This window comes from Hipposideros armiger, unplaced genomic scaffold, assembly GCF_001890085.2.
Source record: "Hipposideros armiger isolate ML-2016 unplaced genomic scaffold, ASM189008v1 scaffold_139, whole genome shotgun sequence".
Classification (NCBI taxonomy): Eukaryota; Metazoa; Chordata; class Mammalia; order Chiroptera; family Hipposideridae; genus Hipposideros; species Hipposideros armiger.
The window spans coordinates 2,007,193-2,030,548 of NW_017731489.1; the positions used below are offsets into that span (position 1 = coordinate 2,007,193).

Here is a 23,356-nt window from a genome sequence, read left to right on the forward strand (position 1 = left end):
AATTTAATATTTACTACCTATAATCCTTCTAGTAGCTCTGCCAGATAAGGATATAATTAGATTACTTGTCAATTGCAAGCCCTAAAATTTTTTCATTGCCACTCAAACCCACATTCGAATCGATAAAAGTGTACTATTGTGACAATTCCGTTGAGAAGCTGTCTTTGTCCTAGTCCCAAAATATTGAAACTTCCTATAAATGCGCTGTCTTAAAACTAGGCGTCACCGGAACCTTTTCATATTAGTAAGTCAGCTCGGCTCACACCTGGTTATTACCTCACCTGGCCTTTCTCCCAGCCTTCTGTGCCCCTGCTCCCAAGCTGGGCTTTCTCCGGAAATTTCCGTGTTCTTACCTAAGTCTGGGCCAGGTGTCAGTGCACATAGGCCTTCTCTCCCCCTGCAGATGTCAGCTCCTTCACCCATCCCTCCCTCCCACGGGAGGCGCTGTTTACCTTCTTCACTGCTTTGCTCTCCCCCTTTCAAAAATGAAATAAAAATCTTAAGAAAATACACATTTTTTTGTGAAACGTATCATTTTAAGAATAGCATAAATTGCAATCAAGTGCAGCTATCACACAAAGGCTAGGTGAATGTCAAGTACTAATGTTTACTTTGTAAAGCATCTCCTACATTGGCAGTTGCTCGTGGGCACATTGGCTGTTCGGTGTGTTTTTGTTGGTGGTTAATTCTGTAGTTCAGCAGTTCTCAACCTTCCTAATGCCGCGACCCCTTAATTCAGTTCCTCATGTTGTGGTGACCCCCAACCATAAAATTATTTTCGTTGCTACTCTATAACTGTAATTTTGCTACTGTTATGAATCGTAATGTAAATGTCTTTTTGTTTTCCGATGGCCTTAGGCCACCCCTGTGAAAGGGTCATTCGACCTCCAAAGGGGTCGCGACCCACAGGTTGAGAACCGCTGCGTGTAGTTGGTAACTGGATTAGCAAGGCAGTATTAGTACACAGGGTCTTCTGCTTAGGTGTGCAAATAGCCCGTGTGTATAAAGTCAGGCGTTATGGTGGAATTTGTCAATGTGAGATTTGGCTGTTTCCTCTGTGATCTAGTTGTACAGTAAGGCGTCATTTGTTCATTTGCTTAACAAATATGTACTTAGTTATTTTTGTGTGAGGAGCACTGTGCGGATCAATGGGGTAAATGAAGGGTCCATTGACTAAAACTTGTAAACTTCCCCAATCTGCCAACAGCCTACAGCAATAGAATTTGGCTCCCCGCCCCCCTTGTTGTTAGATCTTACTAGAATTCATCCTTTAAAATATTTGGGGGATGTTTCTGCTACTCTTTTTTTTTTTTTAATGTGAATTTTGTATTTCTAAAATATATTAAATCATTTGAATTCCCAGTATAGTACATAAATCTTTAAGTATAATGAAGGTCTTTCATGATTGTGGAGCATGATTATAGCCTCATAACTGGTGACATTGACTCACTAGCTTCTTTTTGTACATTGTTGTAAAGGAGAACGTGCTCACGTGTGCGTGCGTGTGTGTGCTTATGGAATTGGGCTAATTGTGGCAAGTTGATGAGTGTCAAGGAGAATTACTTATTTTGAACTAAACACTGAGGTTTTATTCTATTATATGGCCTTTTAGGAGACTATATAGAAGGGACTATATACTTTTAAGGACTGTATTGATTAACTGCTTGGACCTTGGGGTACAACAGAAAGATCTGAGTTCCAGTTCAGCGTTTGCTCTTTAAATGTGTGTTATTATTTGTAATAGTTGTTGTCATTTTATTAGTATTTTAGCTTTAAATGTTGTAGCCCTTGAACTTTTTCTTTGTTGGGAAGAATTAAGAGATAAAACTGACTCTTTAAATAGTTCCAGAAAGACTAGTAATTCAATGAGTCCTAGCCTTCTAAGAACGTGGAAGTATATTACAAATTGTCTGGAAGTGGTGGTAGTAATTAGCAATAAGCATTTTTTTAATGGTTTATAAAACAAAAGAAAAATGAGGCCTGGCTGTGTTTAAATGATCACAGAATATTATCTTTCTAGTACTGTTTCTTGAAAGTAACAGCATATTTTAAAACTTTCTGGGAACTTAAGACCCATTTTTTTAAATGGTCAGGACAGTGGGGTTTATAGCTCGCTCCCTGTCCAGCCTAAAACCTTTGCATGTGGTTTGCTGTTCAGCTTTACAATCCAAATATTTCCCAATTATATTCCTTTGTGCAAGCTCAGCTAAGTCTTATTTTGACTTTGAAGGCTCATTGAAGTCAGTGATGTTTCATTTAATGCATTGTTCAGTGGTGAAATAGAGTTGCAGATTGTTCTGACACTTCAGGAGGTAATGTTACATGAATTATTTAGTGTTAAGTAAAGAATCCTGCTAAATTATTTTAAACTATTCAAGGTTAAAGTATTTTAAGATTTAGCTCTTCAAAAATATATTTTCAGCCCATAGATTAACCTTTTGCATTTTGAATCATAAGATGTCCTCTTTTAATTAAAACAGAACCCTTGAAGTTGACTGTTTAAATGTATAATAAAAAGGTTAAATTTTATATGTGCTCTTTATTTTTGAAAAGTTATTTCATTGTTTTCCCATATATATCTAAAACATGAAATCCTTTGAGGATCAGAACGGCATGACACTTGGTGTGTGGTGGCATCGGCTTTTAAAACGTTGCATTAGAGCTGAACAGAAACTGTGCCACATGACTGAGTCAGGCTGCAGAGGCTGCAAATAAATTCTTCAGATACAGTCAAGTGTCAGAACATGATCAGAATCAGCTACTGTTTGTAAAGACACACTTCTGGAATCAAACTGGAACCCTGAGGAATTTTCAAATTGTGAAGTAATGGGAAGAATCGTTTAATGTGGAAGGAAGGCGCGTACATGCCTCCCTCCTTGAAGGTGTCATAAGATTAAACTGTGGAGTGAGGTCAGGGCAACAGGGAAGCCTAACAGATGGATTACTGTTTGGAGAGGCCAAACCCCGGTGGCTGCATTGGGAGTGGGCCAAGGCTAGGCGCAAAGGTGTTCACAGGCAGACCGCCACTTAGCCATGTTTTTTCTCAAGGAGTTACACATGCTTCGTTCTAGCCTCTGGAAGCATTTCTGTCTGTCTCCATCACTTTTTTCTCTCTGAAGGTTCATTTGTTAGGCACTTGGAGACACCCTGTCAGCTTGGAGGAGTCGTTTCCACCCAGTCTTCTTGGAAGCATGAGCAGTCCCTCCCGCTTGCTTACCTGAAAGCGCCTGCCGTGGGGTAGTTTTTCACTTCACAGCAGCATGCTGTCGGTTGTCACAGCACCAACGCCCTGCCTCTCAGGACTGCAGCTCGTTACTTACAGATAAACGGTGTTTAAGGCTGGTCTTCCAGCAGAGCACACCTCCACTCGGCATCCGCAACCAACGCTTGCTGGGTGGTTGCCGAAGCCTGGTCCTGGCACAGCTGTAGCCTGGTGCAGACGTGGGAGATCAGCAGGGACTAGATCCCACAGGGACGTGCAGTCGTGGGGAGGAGCTTGTGTTTCCTCCAAGAACAGTTAAGAGGCCGCTGAAGGGCTGTGAGTCCCAGTGCATCTTCAGGTAGGCGTCCCCCTTCTGGACCTCTGGCCGGTGCTTCCTTCACGGTTCACAGAAAGTGTATTTGTCGCATGAAATGGAAAGTAACACTACATATGATTTATGGTTAGATATACAATAAGTTTCTGCAGACACTTGTAGAGTACTTTTCGCTTTATGAAAGAATCATTTTATGTATTAAAGGATAACTGGATTTATAAATAATTGGAAGAATTAAAATATTTATATTTCAATACAGAAATGACTGTACTGAATTTGGGGACCATAGTAAAAAACAAAACCTATAGTATTTATAGCTTTCAAATTAAAAAAGCAACTGGTAGATATCCATTATCTTCTGAGTGATTCAATGTTATATACCTAAAAATAGGCAGAAACAAATAGATAATTAACTTCTTCCAAGGAATTGAATAATAAGAATGTTATAAAAACAGGCGTCTTTTATACTGCAAGTTGTGCTTTTGAAGGAATTTTAAATGAAAATCATTTTTAGCTCCTAGTCTATTGAACCAAACTATTTAAAGTTCCATTCAAGTAAAGTAATATATGATATTGAACATGTATGGACTTTAAATAACCAACATTTTTATGACTTTCAAACTAACCTCCCAAGAAATGTTTTTTGTTTTTGTTTTTTTTTTAATTGGGGAATTGGGGGAGGGGAACAGCGTTGGGGAATTGAGGGAGGGGACCAGCCAAGTTGTTGTTCTTCAGTCTTTGTTGTGGAGGGCGCCAGTCGCCATCTGGCTTCCTGTCAGCAGCTCGTGGCCTCTAAGCTCAAGGTGCTGTGTTACAGTATTAGTTGCGGGTGGGCGTAGCCACCATCCCATGCGGGAGTTGAGCTCAGCAGCCTTGTTGTTAAGAGCGCGTGCTTTATCCACTGAGCCATCCGGGCGGCAGCTCAGCTCAAGGTGCCAAGTTCAGTCTTAGTTGCGGGCAGGCATAACCCACCATCAAACAAGCAGTCTTGTTGTTAGGAGCACGTGCTCTCACCAGCTGAGCCATCCTGCCCCCCATTGGCAGCTCAGCAACAGCTCAGCTCTGGTGCAGCGTCACTGGCCTGTGTGGGAATCGAACTGGCGGCCCTGTTGCTCAGAGCTCACACTCTTAAGCTGACTCTTAACCAACTGAGCCACTCGGCTGGCCCAGAAATGATCTTTTTTTAAGAAAACATACTTCTTTTCTGGTTATAAAAGTAATAGATGCTTACGACAATGTGGATGGATCTAGAGAATATTATGCTAAGTGAAACAAGTCAGACAGAGACAAATACCATGTGATCTCACTTATGTGGAATCTAAAGAACAAAATAAACAAACAAAACGGAAATAGACTCATAGATACAGAAAACAAACTGATGGTTGCCAGAAGGGAGAGGTGTTGGGGAGCTGGCTGAAAAAGGTAAAGGGATTAAGAAGTACAAATTAGGGGCCGGCCAAGTGGCACGATGGTTAAGAACTGGCTTGGGATGCCAGAGAGCCCCGGTTCGGATCCCACATATGAGGGCCAGTGACACTGCCCTCTACAGCTAAGATGCTGAACAACAGCTCAACCTGGAGCTGGGCTGCCGTGAGTCGCTGGCGACATCGTAGGCTGCAGCCCCTGTGGCAGTGGGTTGCCATGGGCTACCATGTGTAGCCAGCAGCCAGCGTGAGTGGCCAGCAGCCGCAATGAGCAGCCGTCCAGAAGCCGGCGACTGATATGCCTCGCCTGGGAAGAGCGCAACGATGGTGCCAACTTGGGCCAGTGAAGCAACGTCCTCCACAACTAGACTGAAAAACAAAATGACAGCAACTTGTCTGTTCCCCTTCCCCAATTCCCCAGCACTGTTCCCATCCCCCCAATTCCCCAATAAAAATATTTTTTTAAAAAAAGTACAAATTAGTAGTTACAAAATAGTCCTGGGGATGTATAGTACAGCATAGGGAATATAGTTAATAATATTGTAATAACTATGTATGGTGCCAGGTGGGTACTAGACTAATGGCGGGGAGCGGAGTCACTACATAAATTATATAAATGTCTAACCACTATGCTATACACCTGGAACTAATGTAAAATAATACTGAATGTCAACTGTAATTGGAAAACATAAATAATTTTTTAAAATAATAGATGCTTATTGCAGAAAATTTAGAAAACATACAGAAATCTTAAAATGCATTAGTTCTAATCTCTTCCTACCTTTCATGTTATTCTACTTTGTTTTTTTAAAACCACATTCTTTTTTTCTATTTATTAAGTAGGCAATTTTCTAACATGGTTCTCAATTTCTTTGCTATAAACATTATATCCCAGTAGGTCCTTTTGGGTTCATTTTCCTTCTTACTGAAATAAAATCCTTGAGTCGCTCTCTCAGTGAGCATCTATGAATGATAAACTTCTTTTTTTTGGTCCAAAAATAGTTTTATTTTACTCTTCAGTTATAATTTAGCTAGATATGGTTGGCGATTTCTTTGTTGTAGTGCTTTAAACATATTGTATTCTGATGTCTTGCTGATAAGAAGTCTAAAGGTACAGTGATACCTTTCGTTTCTTTAAAAATAGTCAACTTGGAAAGCTGCACTTTTTCTCCCTTAAAACGCCTTTAGATTTACTGTGTTGATATACCAAATGAATTCATCTGATTTTTAAAATAAGAAGTAAATGGTGGCGTGTAAGTTACTAAATACGGTAACATTTAGTCCAAAACAAAACCTAAGATTGCTACATGAGTATATAGGTACTAGTCAAGTACTATGTTTTGTAATATGCTGTACAAGGTGTCATATGTTTGTTTTATGGCTCTTTTTTCAAAGGTGGCATTGTGGGTTATATTTTAATTTAGAGGGAGCCCTGTCAGAGACTGGTGCTGTCCGATAGGAGTGTCTGTGTTGATGGGAATGTCCCACATGTGCGCTGTCCCGTGCAGCAGCCACCAGACCTGGGTGGTGCTGCGTTATCTTTTTATTTACTTTTGTCTAGTGACTAGAAGCTTTGAATTAATTAATTTTTGAATTTTGTATTAATAACTTTAATTAATTTTAGGCCATATACTTTAATTCATTTTGACGTTTTTTTTCCCCAGAAATTTAAAACTGATTAGCTTCTTTGTTTCAGTGAAGTTTTGATTGTACAACATTGGATTAGGAGAAGATTGTAGAATTACAATGAGATTGTATGTTTAGCTTGTGTTCTGGTGTCTACATTCTAGTCATGTATATATTTAGTGTGTTTTTATATTAAGGCTGGTATATCTTCTGAGGTTACTTTTTGTATATTAAGTATTAGTTGTTGAGTAAGAAGAATTGTAGGAATAAGTCTTCAGCCTTCACTCTAATAAACAAGCTGATTTGTTAATAATGCCTTCTCTTTTTCAGATTGCAAATAGAAGAATCTTCCAAACCTGTAAGGCTATCACAGCAACTCGACAAAGTTGTGACAACCAATTACAAACCCGTGGCTAATCATCAACACAATGTAAGTCCTTGTGTCTTTCTTCATCCTGTTATATCCTTATTCTTTTCTGTATCATAGACTCGGGTTGCATAGGACCTCAGCAGTCACACCACTCCGCTGTCAGGTGCTGGAGGTCCGCAGACTTAGCAAGGCACGTGACGATTTGCCACACCTGGGAAAGGTGTCACCCTGTAACCTAAGTTAGATGGCCGAGGAAGGCAAACACTGTTCACACTACTCCTGATAACTTTTCCAGAGCAATAAAACACTTCATTTTTCACTGTTGCTGATGTTTTAAATTACGGTATCCTTAATCAATATGAGTTTTACTTTTTTCCCCATTTTTCTATACTTTTATAACAGAGTTTTTAATGTTTTGACCAAAAAGTTTAAAGGCCATAGAAAAATGGGTATGTTTCCCGTTGATTATTAAGATCGCTTTGCATAGTTTCAGCTTTCACAGGCATTTTTACAGTCTTACCTACCATGCAAATTGAGGACGGCCTGTTTATGTTTTGAAAGCCTTATTAACGGAAGCATATCACATGCACTATATATAGTGTATTCCACAGTATGCGGTACACACATATATTGTACACATGTCGTGCGTGCTGGGTGCCGGGCACCGTTTTGAGCGCCTCCTAGACAGTGGCACGTCTACTCATCAGACCTGCCCTCCGAGGTAACCGCTGGCGTTGTCCTCATTGAGCAGATGGAGTCCCTGAGACACAGAGCGCTCACAGCCCGCCCCTGATGTGTGGGCGTGGCCCGCCCCTGACGTGTGGGCGCGGACCCAGGCAGCCTGGCGGAGGAGCCTTTCTCTGGATGAGCCAGCGAGCTCTGCTGCTGCAGGCGCTGGCAGTGCTGATAGGGCTCAGCTGGGGACCTTGAAGAACCTGTGATGTACAGAAAAATGGGCGACTCCCCAAAAAGAAAACGAGGCCCGAGTTAAGGCGCAGTGAACAGTTGCTGTCTTGTGTCTACTTGATTGCTTAAGATCCCCTGGATACGGAGTCTAGGAAGAATAAACCCTCCTTAAGACTGGCCTCAGTGTCCAGATCGTTAGAGGACACGGAGCAGTGCCAGCCAAACCACTGCTTTGTGATACTGGCGTTTCCTGCTGCTGTTCTATATGAGGGACGGCCGGGGCCTGCAGGGCCCTACAGGCATCCCCCCTGAGCAGAATGCTGGAACTTTCCAGGTGAAGCGGTGGGGCCATGGAGAGCTGGAGGGCACGTGCCCCTTCAGAGACATTCCGATTTAAAAAGTTGCTACGCTTCGTAGATTAGGGAAAACAGGCCAAAGTTAAGTTGCGTCCAACCAGGCTCTGATTTTACAGGCTCCGGTTATGCTTTAGGGAGGTGTCAACTCAAGCAGGGAACAGGCGAGACAGTGGAGACAGTGTCAGGTTATCCAAGAGGTGTTCCCTCTTTTCTGTTGACTGAGACAAGCAGATGAAAGTCTACTTTTGTGTCGCCTTCTGTCCTCATCTTTTCTGTAGTTTTCTGCAGCCAGGTGGAGATGGAGAAGGAGCTAGTCAGGCGTAATGGGCTTTGCCCTCCCTCCTCGGTGTGCTCCCCTGTACCCCCGACTGGGCTTTCTCACTCCACTTACAGGCCAGGCTTCTGTCTATAATCTCCACTCCCACGTGTTTTTATCAGTCAGGACGAGAAAGACCCCCCTTTCCATGAGCTATGCAGAGATGTAACCTTTGTGGAGAGAAGGTTGATAAGAAAGACAAGTGCCAGAAATGTGTATGCACGAGTGCTTCTCTCCATTCTTGAAACTGGAGACGATTGGAAACGTCCAAAAATAAAGATAAATACTTGAACAGGCGTTGTTTTTGGATGGTAGGGGTAGAGTGATTTCATCCTGATTTTCTTCTTTATAAAATCGTGTGAAAGCGTTGGAATTGTCACAGTGAGTACATAGTGTCTGAATTGGTACGGTGGGCAGTAAAGCTTTTCTGTGGGATGAGAAAGGGAGAAAGCTCTGGATTGTGTTAGTGCCTGGCTGTGACGGCATCCTGCCATTATCTAAGGTTTGTCTTCTCGCAACAACAAGTGTTTTTAAATGCCTGCTCATGCCTGAGATACCTACTCCTGTGAACCAAGGAGATACGATCCCAGTCTTAAAGGCATCATCACTTCTCGCAGTTCTCTGGTCGCGCCTTTTCAGAGCCCAGGTGGGTGGAACCTCTGTTTCCTTTGAAGGAGCGAGTCCACATTTCTGTACTGTAATCTTTTTCCTAAATTCCACTGTAGGGTCACTTGTTATAGTGCTACAGACCATAATTTCTCCTTGGTCAGTCAGGGCTGGCACTTTGCTAGTATCAAGCCTCTGACCGTTTTCAAGTTCATAGTCTTAGTGATGTTGGTGCTGTAACCACCTGGCTGGCAGGTACGGAAGATGGCTTCCAAATACCAAATTTTTAGGATGTTTGTGCATTGTTTTTACTAATAAAATAAGTATGGATATGTTGTGTTCTGAACTCCTTGTGAGGATATAAAATGTAACACCCACTTTAAAGACTCTTTTTGACATTAAGTGACGTTTCAGTTCATGGTATCTGCCTTTGTTTAAGTAAGCTTGTCATAGTGTGAATGAGTCATTATACTAATGTAATTATAGTAACGAGTCATACAGTAATTTTTTATTACGATTTTGTTTACATAAAAACAGACTATTACCTACCACATTGCATCATTTGAATGTTTAGTAATTTTTTTCCCATGGGGTGTATTAGAGTGGGTGGGCACACCTGCATAGCTTCTAAAAGCATATTTAGTATTACAGTATGATAGCAACCATAGGAAGAGTGTAAAAGTTTTATTGTTATCAGAGGGGATATTGGTTTTAAGATTGTGAAACATCGACATAGTTCAATAAGAATGATTTAGTGGTTGTGTAACCAAGACAGTCAATAAAAAATGTTAAACTCAGTATAATGTTGAAATGTTTTCCAAGCTTTGCCAGGTGAAACTATATAAACATGAGTCGTAGTATTTTATTTTAATAGTTGAGGTTCTTTGAATAAGTCCTCAGGATAAAAATAAGAAAAAAATTAGTGCAAAAGTGGAAGAGGGGGTGGAAAATGGTATGTGTATTTGTAAAACTATACGTCTACATTTAATCAGAAAGAAACCACTTGCATTGAACCCCAGAAACTTTTCACCCACCTATGGCACATAGAAAAACTTACACATATAAAGAAGCATCTCCAGATATTTGAATTCCCACTTTGTACATGGAGCTATTCTAAGCATTAAGTTTAAATCTATCTCTTTAGTTCACAAACTCTGGGATATAATACTTACATACTTGCCATTCGGAAAACATTTATTGGGCCAAAAACAGCTATACAGTTGCATTATCTCTTAAGTTACTTCTCCCTTGAATGCTTGGCCCTGAAAATTCACCCCTTACTAGGATATGACCTGTCAGGTTTCTCCCCTAGTGGCCTTTTCTCTACCTGAAACCTTCATTAAATTTTCTAAGGTATGTTTTTTGAAACCCTAATTTTGTGAGAGTCTCCTTGAAAAAAAAAAGAGTTGTGTAAAAGGGATTCTGTGTTCAAGGAACTCATAGGTTCCGATTATATTCCCCCTCTTCAGAATTGACGGCATTTAATATATTAACGTTGGTGGGCCGGCCGAGTGGCGCGATGGTTAAGAACTTGCTTGGGATGCCAGAGGGCCCCGGTTCGGATCCCACATATGAGGGCCAGTGAATATTGCCCTCCACAGCTAAGATGCTGAACAACAGCTCAACTTGGAGCTGGGCTGCCTGAGTTGCCGGTGACGGCGTAGGCTGCAGCCCATTTGGCAGTGGGTTGCCATGGGCTACCGTGTGTAGCCAGCAGCCAGCGTGAGCGGCCAGCAGCCGCAGTGAGCGGCCGTCCAGAAGCCGGCGACTGATGTGCCTCGCCCGGGAAGAGCGCGATGATGGTGCCAACTTGGGCCAGTGAAGCAACGTCCTCCACAACTAGACTGAAGAACAAAACGACAGCAACTTGTCTGTTCCCCTTCCCCCAATCTCCCAGCACTGTTCCCATCCCCCAATTCCCCAATAAAAAATCTTTTAAAAAATATATATTAACGTTGGGAACCTTTAGGAATTTGTTTAATCCTGCACTTCACAAGCATTTGAACATAAAATCCCCCTCCCCCGCCCTTTGAAGCAGTGAACAAAAACTTTGGGAAATAATGGGTTTTGTCTAAGTAGGATTTACGAGGGGGCCCTGGGGGCGGGGTGATATTGGGACTTGTGTTCATCTTGTTTTTCACCTAATAAAGGAAAGAAATGAAGGTTTATAAATATTTGCTGTGTGAGTTCACAAGCACTATGCAGTGCTTGTGCTAGTCAGTCATTTTTCAGAAGAATAGAAATTACACAACACAGAGGGGTTGACAGTGGTGCTTTCGGCAACTCACATTTACATTTCTTTTGGCTTTTTAGACTTGATGCTAAATACAGGAATTTACAGATTATAGCATCTGTTAACTAAACTCAATCTCAAAAAAATGAACAAATGGCTAAAAGATTCCTGCGAAGAAACTGTAAAGATAATACTAATAAAGCACATATGTGAACAAGAAAGTGGAAACGCTGACATTTCATTTACTTGTAACATGATCTCTTTATCAGTCACTGTATGAGGTAGAAATAGTGATGATGTAATCTGCCCTGACAGGAACTTGGCCCTTCCAAAAAGGAAATTATCAATATCATTTTAAATATGGCTTGTCATTCCCTGCCTTTAATGATGATTCATTTAGTGTCTCTCAGGGAAAGAAAAACAACTCTAGATATTTCAAGCAGAAAGGGCCTTGACGTAGGGAATTAGTTGCAATTGGTGTGCAGACACAAAATAGAAAGGCTGGAGTTGGAAGAGGGACAAGGGGCTTGTTACCAGAGATCAGGAAGCTGTTGCTATCCAAGGTGCTCCCACAAGCCCAAAAAAAAAAAAAGAAAGAAAGAAAGAAAGAAAAAACCCTCCCTTCCTCCTGCTCTCCCTCTCCCATTGGCAGAACCCCAGCTGGAAACCAGCTGGCAAGGGAACTTGGAGAGTAGCCTGCTGTCCCTGCTGCCACCATCTCCAAGGCCTGGAGCTGGAGGCTTGTCAAAATAACTGACATAGTGACCCTTGACCTTTGTGTGTGCTATACCTTAAATTAGATTAGCTGTTGCTGGTAGGAAGCTATCATAGTTTCAAACTCATTTAAAAATTAAGCATCCAAAGCATGAAGACAGGTCCCTAAAGCACAAAATGAAAAAGTATCTTGTATTTTTGACAAATTAAAACTTACTCTTAAAATGTTTTCTTTTTATTTTATCCCTTTAAATGTTTGTGTTTGTGTAAGCTTTGTAGTATCCATGGATATTAATACATTTTTCCAGTTTACACATAGATATACATAAGTTCATGCTTTTAAATTTTTTGCTGACAGGGGCCGGCCGAGTGGCTCAGTTGGTTAAGAGCTCGCTCAAGAGTGCAAGCTCTGAGCAACAGGGTTGCTGGTTCGATTCCCAGCCCGAGCTGAGCTGCCAACAGGTGGCAGGATGGCTCAGCTAAAAAAAAAAAAAAACTTTGCTGACAGGTATATAATCAAAATATGGAGTCAGGTGACGTGTAAAACCCCTTCCAGCTCCCTTCACCTCTGATTGCATGTCAGGTGCTTCTGCACGTGTGTTTGGTTGACTTGGACATTATCGTAGCCTGTGTAAACCTCACAGTCTTCTTGTAAGTAGTCCACAATCTTCGGACCTTTTCTCGTGAGGACTCATGTCCTCGGTTGTCTAGCTAGTGGGCCTCGGTGCTGGCTGTAGACTAGAATCACCTGGGACCTTAGAAAGGCAGAGGTTGGTTTCATTGACTGATGGGGAGGCCAGCTGTCTTAAATGTTTAAGTTCCCTGGGTAATTCTGGCATCAGCTACTGGTCCAGAGAGACAGGAACTTTGTATAGTTCTGCCTGCCATCTCCTGTGGGGAGCGGGGGCAGAAATGATACCTGGGATGAGACCAGGAAGTCCCTTTCCGCCAGACCTGAGGCTTTTAAAAAAGAATATTTTTTTTATCTTTGTTACCATCCCCTCCGCGACGCACCCCCTGCCCCCCATCTTGAAAAAAGATTTCTCTCTCTCTTCTCTCTTTTTTTTTCTGGCAAGAGTTCTTGGTCAGAAAGCGATAGAGAACTAGAAAAACTTAACTAGGAAATTATTGTTGGAAGGAATAGAATTACATAAAATCTTGAGGTAAGGCCCCAGAACTAGAGAGAAAATTAGTCTTTATGCACACTGTCCTTCAGTGTGGCAGCCAGCAGCGTTAGTCTGCAGAACTCAAGGTGTGTGTGGGAGGAGTGGGGGCGGGAGGGGGGGTTTATTGTTTTTTCAGTTCTCTGTATACATTTGGAATTCTTACTAAAATAGATGCCCGCAGGACTATATTACACAGGCCTTTAAACAGTATTTGCCTGTTGCAATATAGTATGAGTCTACTCCATGCTTTTGTTCATTTGAATTTGCACGCTAGGGACTGACCAACTCTAAAGAATTAATTTCCACACACGAGGCAGAAATAGAAGCATTGGGGATGGGGAGCTTTCCTAAGGATCTAAAATGCAAACCATGATAATCAGGGCTGTCATACTCACTTCAAAAGTTAAAAGCCTCCACAAAGACTGCCTTGATGAAGTAATCAAAGTATTTCTGCAAACAACAATCTAGAAATTTACAGACATCTGGATTGCAGTATTTTAATTGGCAGTGGGTGGCATTTATAATTTAGTCCGTGATTACGGTTTCAGTAATGACGGCTGCACATCTCTATACCACATCCATGTGTGAAAACACGATGGGTTTTCAGCGTTGGATTGCATGTCAGTCTGGAATAATTCGTTTTCTGTTGTGAAAGTAAAATTGTGTATGATGGATTTTGGGGATTGTAAAAATTTGTGACTGGAGACTACATTTAAAGTTCATCCTGAGTTGACATTTATTTCAATGCAGCTGGTTATGTAGTGATCTATGGTCACTGGGGGCAGATACAAGCTCAGTAATGAAAGTTCACGTAATATAAATGCTTTCTCTAGCCCAGTCACTGTCCTACTAATATTTTGTGGTGGCTGGTAACCAGGTAGACATTTGACTGCTTTGAGGATTGTTTCCTCCCAGTGCCGGTGCACCAGTGCAGAACAAAATGCCCAAGGGAAAAGAGGAAATAAAAAAAGAAGTAACATTATCCCCAAACTGTAGTCTCCTAAACAGACTGGTTCATATCATTTGTCGTTTATTTGTAGAATTCATTTTAATAGTAGTGCGAAGTTGTAAATACAGTATTAAGATCATCATTTCTACACTGTTTAGTTTTAAAAAGAAAAGTTACCTCAGGAACCTTAGTTTTGTCCGGAGTATAAAATGAGTCATCAGTAATTTAATGACCGTGGAAATCATTTCAATTCCTTTTTAAGTTCCATGCACGTTGGGCCCACCTGGCACCACAGAGCAGAGCTTGCATTATGAGCCTGTCTTGGAAATTATAAAAAAATATTTAACTACTGCTGTAGTACAAACATTTTGTTTTAAAACTGTCTTTTCTATAGGTTGTCCTATAGTGCAGACCTTGAGGGCATTGAAGAGATGTTCCACTTTCTGTTTTTAAACAAGTGTAGGGTTAAATTTCTAGCCCTTAAATTTCTCTCATGAGGAATAATACTTCCATTTTTGTCATTGCTGTTATTATCTTATGTGTCTGGATTTTCAGATTACTTCTAAGTGTTTTCATTTCACTAGTCAGAGTAAAATTAGGCTGCACTGCCCCCGGTATTGGTCTGTTTTTCCCCTAATTTGAATAAGGAGAGCACATTAAATGCGGTATTTTTGAGATTGAAGCCTGAAAACCAAGGTTAAAAGAAGAAAGATCTGGCTAGAATTTGGGACTTTTCTCACTAATTAACTTTGCTAATCACAACTTAATCTGACCCTTTCAGTTTGATTTTTAAGTTTCTTTCTAATTTAGTCTAAATTCTTATGTTTGATTTCTTGGGATTGACATGTGGCTCTGGGCTGGGACAACTTAATAACGCTCCAGAGGTTTTTCTGTCCCCGCCAGCTAGCGTGTGTGCCGCCCCTGAAGTCGCCCTCCTGCTTCACCAGCAGCGTCTTCATTTGGAACATTTTTCCTGTTAACCTTCCTGGCTTCTCCAGCCATTTTACGTAAGAGAGAGAGACTTCTAAGGGCGGAAGCGGATTACACCATCACTTCTCCTCTTCCGTTTCCGGAATTGAACTTTTCCTGTCTTCTTTCAGCATAAATGAAAGCGGGGCGGAGGGCAGCCAGAATAGCACCCCACTGCCTCCACACGGGGGGTGCGAAGCCTGGCCCTGCTCCTTTACTGGGTCCCTCCTTCTTTGGTGGTGCTTTGAGGACCAGTGGCCTTTGATAAATGAACCCCACACCCCAGTCAAGCCACATCCCTTCTCCTTAGTCGGATTCCCTCTCTCCCTCCTAGATCCCAAGTTCAGTTTTTCTTACCTCACACTTGACCAGAGTAAAGGGTTGTAATAACAGCGTCATCCCCGGACCAGACTTTTTCCTACGTTTTTATCAGGCCCACTTCACGAGTGTCCATCACTGTACAAAGCATAAACCTGTCAAGTGCATTGGGGCAGCAGCAGAGGTTTCAGGGCGTAAACTAAGTGCCATTGTAAACAGGGTACAGATGCATTCCAGTCATTGGTCAGTAAGGCTGGGCTTAAAACATCAGACCCTTAAGGCTTCGTGACATCATTGTCTGTTTAACCCAGAGGCCCCCTGCTTGGATTTGTGAGTTTTGTCCTGTCTGTCACACGTTCTTTCTCCCTCGTCCAGCATTCTCTTAGTCCCAGCCTTCTGCTGAGCCTAGAGAAAGAAACTTCTTTCTGGAATGGCCCTCAGGTCCATCCTTTTAGGTCTTTGCTCTCTCGCAGCCTCCTTTCTTGCTGAATTGGGGCAGACTTTATACTTCTGCCTTTGTCCTAAATGCATGCTTTTTCATGTTTCTCCGTCTTCCCCACCCTGGGAAGACTGGGTTTCTCCGTGGTCATGGGCTCCTCGGATCTCTCCTCGCTCCAGTCTTGCTTCTGGTTCTTCCAGTCCCTCTGCTCTTCCCTAGTAAATCCTTTTTAGTTGTTTTCTTTCATGCTCTTCCCACCCAGAAAATCTTCATTCCTCCCTGACAGTGCAGCCTGTGTCATGCATTTGCATTTTCCGGTGATCTCCTCTTACTACATTTAAAATGCTTCTACCTACATTTTAATACATGAGCCCTAAAAAGGGGATATGTTTTGCAAGAGGCAGTGGGAGGTACCTAGTCCACAATCTGTTGAAGAGATGAGTGCATTTCTTTTAACGGAATAAATGTGACATGTAATGTTGTGTAAATTTAAGGTGTATAATGTGTTACTTTGATACATTTATAGTAATGTGACTGTCATAGTGATATTTATTACATAATTATAGTACAATAGTGCTTGTATTCATTACACTGTGCACTGTATCTCTCTCTATGGCTTATTTTACTACTTGTTGCAAGTTTGTACCATTAAACACCGTCAGTCTTATCCCCTCATCCCCTGACATGAATGGATTTTGAGTTTTCTTCCCAAGATCTACATAGCAAAAAAATTAAGACTATTTCTCCTTGTCTAGTTCCTAATTTTATTTAATTGAAGACACTCATTGTTGTCAGTTACCTCTTGCTACTAATTTGAAAGTTTCTGATTATGTATAATGTTATGTATTTTTTAGTCTTAACATGAGTAGAAACTAAATTTTATCTTTCTGATAACAAATCGCTATTGTTAAAAGAGAGTAAGCCTGACTCCATGAGGCTGGAATTGATGCAGTTGTTCAGTGTGAGGTTTTGAAATGCATGTCATTCCTTTTGAAGGCAGCCCCTACCTAGATTTAGTTACTCCAGCCGATGCCCAGAAGAGTGTTCTCGGGCACCTGTCACCCCAGCCTGCTGGGGCTCTATTCACCAGGTGGGCTCTGCAGCTTATACGAGGTGTGATGAAACAACACGGTGAACATTTAAATAAAAAACTTACTATAGTAGAAGACACATTGCCATTAATCCCCCTCAAAATACTCCCCCTCGCCTTGAACACACTTATCCCATCGTTCTTGCTACTTTCTGAAGCAGCTCTGGAAGTCCTCTTTCGTTAGTGTCTTTACTTCATCCTCCATGACAACGCTTCGTGTCACACATCGCTTCTGGCATGGCAATTTCTGTCCAATAAAAACATTACGGTGTGTCCTCATCCACCTTATTCTCCGGATCTGGCACCGTGTGACTTCTGGCTCTTCCCCAAAGTCAAAATGATTCAGGACATCGAGGCAGCCACGACAGAGCAACTAAAGATACTCACGAAAGAGGACTTCCAGAACTGCTTCAGAAAGTGGCAAGAACGATGGGATAAGTGTGTTCAAAGCGAGGGGGAGTATTTTGAGGGGGATTAATGGCAATGTGCATTCTACTGTAATAAATTTGTTTTATTTAAACATTCACCATATTTTTGGATCATACCTCGTGTATTTCCTCTTTAACAAGTTCCTGATGCCTTATCAAAATGAAGTGTTTCTAGGAAAATTAAAAGCTTAATCAACTGAAAGTTGCACGTTTTCATTAAACAGGTAATTTTTTACAAATAAGCAGGTTCTGGGTGGGAACAGTAGGAGCGTCTGTGCTTCCCTCAGTGCCGTCGCTCGCGTCGTTCTATCGGAGCAGAAACAAGTTCAAGGAGGTCACATGGAGTTGGGGTGACGGACGGCCCCATCACTGACCATGCTTTTCCCAAACTTGTCCCTTCCTGGAGATCCTGTTTTATGATCTGCCAGCCTCCTTATCCTGTGCCTGGCCCCAATTTTGAAAGATGTCACCTATCCAGCTGCCTCTGTTAGATAAACTTATTGTGTTATGGGTAATCAGAAACAGACAGACTGCACGTTAGACTTCTCATCAGTATGAGCTAAGCAGGGCCACACTGAAGTGATGCAATTCTAGCAAAGAAAGCCTCTTTGGGGAGAAATGGACACATTACATAAAGCTTTAGGAAGTAATGAAAATGGTTTACAGAGGGGCCTTAATACCAATCTGACACTCAGAGCCTCAAAGACCTGAGGAGCCCTGGGGGCGGGGAGGACCCTGGGTTTTGGACCACTGGTCTGTCACCTGCCACCTTGAAGCTTAAAATCTAAGTTATTTGGATGGCGCAAAAGAAAGTGGCTATGTTTCGGGGTGAGTATGTTGAATTGATTCTTTCATTTCTTTTGCTTTTGCACATAGATTGAATATGAAAGGAAAAAGAAAGAAGATGGAAAACGAGCTCGGGCTGATAAACAATACGTTTTAGATATGCTGTTTTCGGCTTTTGAGAAACATCAGTATTACAATCTTAAGGACTTGGTGGACATCACCAAACAGCCTGTGGTACGTATATGCTCACCGTGATCCTTCCGGTGTGTCCTGCTCGGGAAGCGTGCGATATCGGAGAGGTGGGTCAGGAAGGAGTCCCTGTGTACCTGTGCTAGGACAGGTTTTAGCTCCACACTCAGAAAAGATGTCTTAACGCAGCTTTTAAAAAATAACGTCAGCTTGTGCTGGCCGAGTGGCTCAGTTGGTTAAGAGCTCGCTCAAGAGTTTGAGCTCTGAGCAACCGCAACTCGATGCCCGGCCCGAGCTGAGCAGCCACTGAGCTGCCAACAGGTGGCAGGATGGCTCAGCTAAAAAAAAACAAACAAACAAACAAAAAATAACGTCAGCTTAATTATTTTGAATTTCAAACACATTTAATGCTAATAGTTCCATATGAAGAAAAGGTGGATTTATCCTCCTTTTGACTGACCCTTGACACCTGTTTATATCACTTCTAGTCTTTTTGTTTTGGAAAATATGTTTCAAAAGAACCATATTCTTTTAAGTCATACTGATCTGTCACAGTGAGAGAGTTTGTCCCTGTCTTGCGGGCTGTTCTCTAATGGTTGTTTTGGGGTTTTTTTGTCTGTTTGTTTGTTTTAATCAGAATCTCCCCCGCACCAGCATTAGGGCCTTTTAAACGGGATAAGTGCTGCCTCACAGTGTTTGCTGAGATTGGGGTTGGGTTGGCCTATTCTCCATTTTTAAGGAAAAATTTAATCAGTTGAGGTTTTAGAAATTCTGTTCTATAAATAATCATTTTTTAATCACTTCTCCAGACTTTTGTGCCTATCTGCTGATGATTTGTATTTCTAGTCCATTTAATATGCTGGTGACAAGTTAGGGATACAAATCCTTTCTTCAGCCTTTGAGCCCCATTCCCTTCCATTTAACTTCCTCACACCCTAAAATGTTAGCAAAGAGTCAGATTGAATTATATCAGTATTTATTTCCAGGATTTAAAAGTTAAATGGAAAACCTTTTATTTTCTAGCCTTTTCTCTAGTTTCCTTTATGTTTTGTTCACTTTGCCAGTATCCTTCAGGAATATTCTACCCGGTCTGTTTATCTGCTTCAGAAGATGTAACACTATAACCAGTTTTTTAAAACATTTAACCAATCCCTGTTTATGAAAGGGCTTGGCACATTTTTTTCTGATCTGTTCAAAGCTTTAGGAAATGATTTATGAAACTTCAGTATTGATTGTACAGTTTCCCACTTCTACAGATACTTCTCTACTGTTGTACTTTAGCCTTTTACTTTTTCATTAAGAAATTAATGTAAATTGCACTAGATCTAAATAGTTATTTTAATAAAGAAGAGGAAAGTGCTCATGCCCGCACTATTATCAGCTCATCTTAATGGCTTCGCTGCCTTCAGCCTCAGCACCTTAGGCGTGGCGTTCCAAGCGAGATGACACATTTGGAATGGAATAATTCATTAGCTAAACCGTGTTTCTTCTGGTTTTAATGAAGTTTATCCTGTATTTTATATCAATATGAAAAGGCCATTTCAGAAACTCCGAATGCAGACAGTATATTCTCCTGGAATAACACACACAAAATCATATGTGGGAAAATAGACAATTGTAGAGGGCCATTGCAATGGTACTAGGGAAAGCAGTTTCTTTGCCGTAACATGGAGTGACACGTTTTTAAAGTTTACTCATTTTGCATCAAAGAAAAGGGATAACTAGTATTTTTCTCAGTTTTGTTTCTCCAGATAATTTTTATGTGGTGGTACTCAGTGAATTTCTTAAAATAGAGCTTCCTTTTTAATTCATGGGCTTTAGGAGATCCAGTAATCTGCATGTGTCAAAACGTAGGGGTTTTTCTTGGGAGCAGATGCATAGTTTATATCGGATTCTCATAGAGGGCCTAGGACCCTCAAAGTGCTGGTGAACCACTGATTTAGAAGCTAAATTATTTTATACCAGTTTTATTACTTAGAGACTACATTGCCTTGGTAAGTATAGGTTCTTGAAGACAGTTGTATATTATTCATATCCCTAAACAGTCATACACTCTATAACACAGAGGAGAAATTCAGTAAATATTAGATGAGTTGATTTGGCAAAAGGAAATGGCCGCATCCTCACTATCCAGGACAACCGGATTTTCCTCACATGGATTTGACAGGCCTCGGGTCGTTTATGTCAAGGTCGGGGACAGAGAGCCGGTTTCAAGGAATGTGACATGCTAGGGCGACTGGTACCCTGGCCTAGAGCATGGGTGCCAGCCCTGCCATTGACCTCCGTGGGACCTGGGGAAGTCACCTCCAGTTCTAAAAGTAAGGGAGCCAGACTAGATGATCTTATGATCCCTTCCAGCTCTAAATCTGTGATTGTCGCCTATTTCGTCTTCTTCTTTCCGCCTCCCTCTCACATTTGAACTGAGTTGGCAAAGCCTATTGACCTAGAAAGAAAGTGGCCAAAGCCCAACTCTCCACCGTGTAGGTAACTGTCCCTTGAAAAGGTTCACATAAGTGAGTCTGTACTAATGGTCATCTGCACACACTTACTAATTTGATTTTAGTCTGAGCAACAAGAAGAGAATCAAGGAGCCCAGTGTAGCCTGAAAATCAGTGATCCAGGAAAGGGGCCTCGTGGTGTGATGGAAAGAGCATGGGTTTGGAGCACGGAACCTCAGGTTACATCCCAGCCCCACCGTTTAGCCAGATAGTGCTGACCAAGATACTTAACTATGTCTAATGTTTAATGCATTATTTAACATTTATTACTTAACATATGACATACTGGTACTTAATATAAAACTGGCCAATGTGCTCAAATTAAATGTCTATAATATTATAAAATTAAGATGTTAAATGTTTACCATAATACCTAGTTTACAGGATCCCTGTAAATTATGTTTATGAAAGCTGCATTGTCAACTGCAAAGTATTGTACAAATATTTATTAGTAGCACTGTTAACAAATTTTGGAGCCCTGTGTGGAAGGGAAGAAAAGAGACCTTATGCATCTTGATCACGTCTTTAGTAAATGCATTTAGTGACATTCCCTCATTTTCTGGTGGCCTCCAGGGCCGCTTTTGGTGAGTTTCTAACCATGAAGTGTCTCATTTAACATGTCCCCTTTGTCATTAGTGCTTCCACTCTATTCTTAAGTTGCCATCTGCTTTCTGGCCTTTAGAATGTCATTTTTGACACTCTGAGTGAATTTTAAGTATTTTCTTGTTTTTCCAGTTCCTTCCTTGCTGTATTATTCTTCCTAAAACCCGCATTTCTACAAGCAAAAATGTCGATTAGGGAAACCGCCCTTGGGTCCAGCCTGCTCTCCTTCCCAGCATGTGACTTGCATAAGCAATCAGTGACTTAAAGAGCAAACAAGCCAGTTTAAAAGCCCAGGCCCTGGTAACGGATAGAGAGTCAGAAACACAGTCAGCCTCCATTTAAAGGGGTGCTTTTACACAATTTAAATTTGGGCTTTTATCCCCCTTCTAAAGTGAAATATCCCAGGGATTCCATTATTTCTCCCTTGGCAATTTTTTATCTTCCACCTTGAATGTGTTATGTCTAGTCTTTCTTTATATTTTACTGTATCTTTAAAATAGAAGCATATATAGCATTTCCTTCAAAAATACAGTTAGAAACTTTAATTGTTCACTTTGAAACACCAAACTGCATAGACCACTGAGCACTGACACACTCTCCTCTTAACGCAGCACCTGTAACTACATTTCTAGTAAAAGGGTTCTCCAAAACCTGCTCTGATTACAGCTGAACCACTCAACTTCCCTTGAGCTATAGCCACCCACTTTCAGGTCAGGCTTCAGGGAAATGCATCGTTAATTATTGATCCCAACCCCCACTCCCCCACCTCCCACAACTCAGCAGCCCCCTGTCATGTGGATCCACTGGACCATTTTTCATTCAGAATATGTTATTCAACAGTTTGCGCTCTGTTGTTAAAGTAAGTTCAAATCAACAGAATAAACTTGGCAAAGGTTTACATGACTTTGATTTTAGGCAGTTCGATGGCCAGACTTCAAGCTCATCAGCACTAAATGCTCAGCAACCACAGTTTATGTACACAGAGCAGGCTGCTGATAAGCGAAGCAGTGCAGCGATACGGAGATGCCAGCCTGATCCTCAGAGGTTTCCAGGCAGGCCAGGTAAAAGGTTGAATAGAAGTAATTTCAGCAAAATTGGACATCAGTAACATACGGAAGATATGTTTTTTAAGGATAAAGTGACTAGAAAATTTGACATACTGAGACTTTCTCCTGTCAAAAAATAAAATTTTATTTACAGGTGTGTGCTATTATAGATCTACAAGTTGGCTGGGACTCCTTCAGTTGCAAGGAATAGAAACTCAACTCAAACTCACTCGCTTCGACAAGAATAGACTGTATGGGCTCCTGTGGCTGGAAGCTCAGGAGTGCTTCTGGCTGTAACCCCGGCTAGGTCCAGGCTCTGGTGCTGTCCAGTTAGACTCGTCCCTTCCCGTCATTCTGCCTTTCTCGTGTGCTGTCTTTATTCTTAGGCAGGGTCTTGCCATTTGGTCACCAGAGTGATCCCCTGAAGCACCTCCCAGCTGACGACCCCTGAGCAAAAAAGAGGACAGATTGTTCTAATAGAAGCCCCAGGGGAGGTTGAATTAACCTGGTAGGGCTGTATGCCCATCCCTGGACCCACACCATGGGGTGGGAGCACCTGCCAGCCAGGGCCCGTGGCCTCGTCCACACTGCCTGCCAGAGGTAGCACCTAATCGCTGTTAATCGCGTTACTGTAATCTCAGGTCAATTTAGTGTGTTCCAAACGGAACTCTTGATTTCTGCACCATTCCAAAGCCTCCCCCTCCCTAGATATCCCATTTAAAGTGTTGCCACCATCCCCCAAGCTGCCCCTGTTTACTCTTCGTGATGTATGTATATATTACAACTAT

General features: G+C 41.6%; 1 protein-coding gene across 1 annotated transcript in view; it reads left to right on the forward strand.

Annotated features, from left to right (window-relative positions):
- GTF2F2 (general transcription factor IIF subunit 2) overlaps window positions 1–23,356 on the forward strand; it is a 126,083-nt gene that overhangs the window by 97,563 nt on the left and 5,164 nt on the right. The window contains exons 6-7 of the mRNA XM_019650347.1: window positions 6,917–7,016; window positions 18,323–18,466. Coding sequence (XP_019505892.1) covers window positions 6,917–7,016; window positions 18,323–18,466 — 244 coding nt within the window. The remainder of the gene's footprint in view (window positions 1–6,916; window positions 7,017–18,322; window positions 18,467–23,356) is intronic.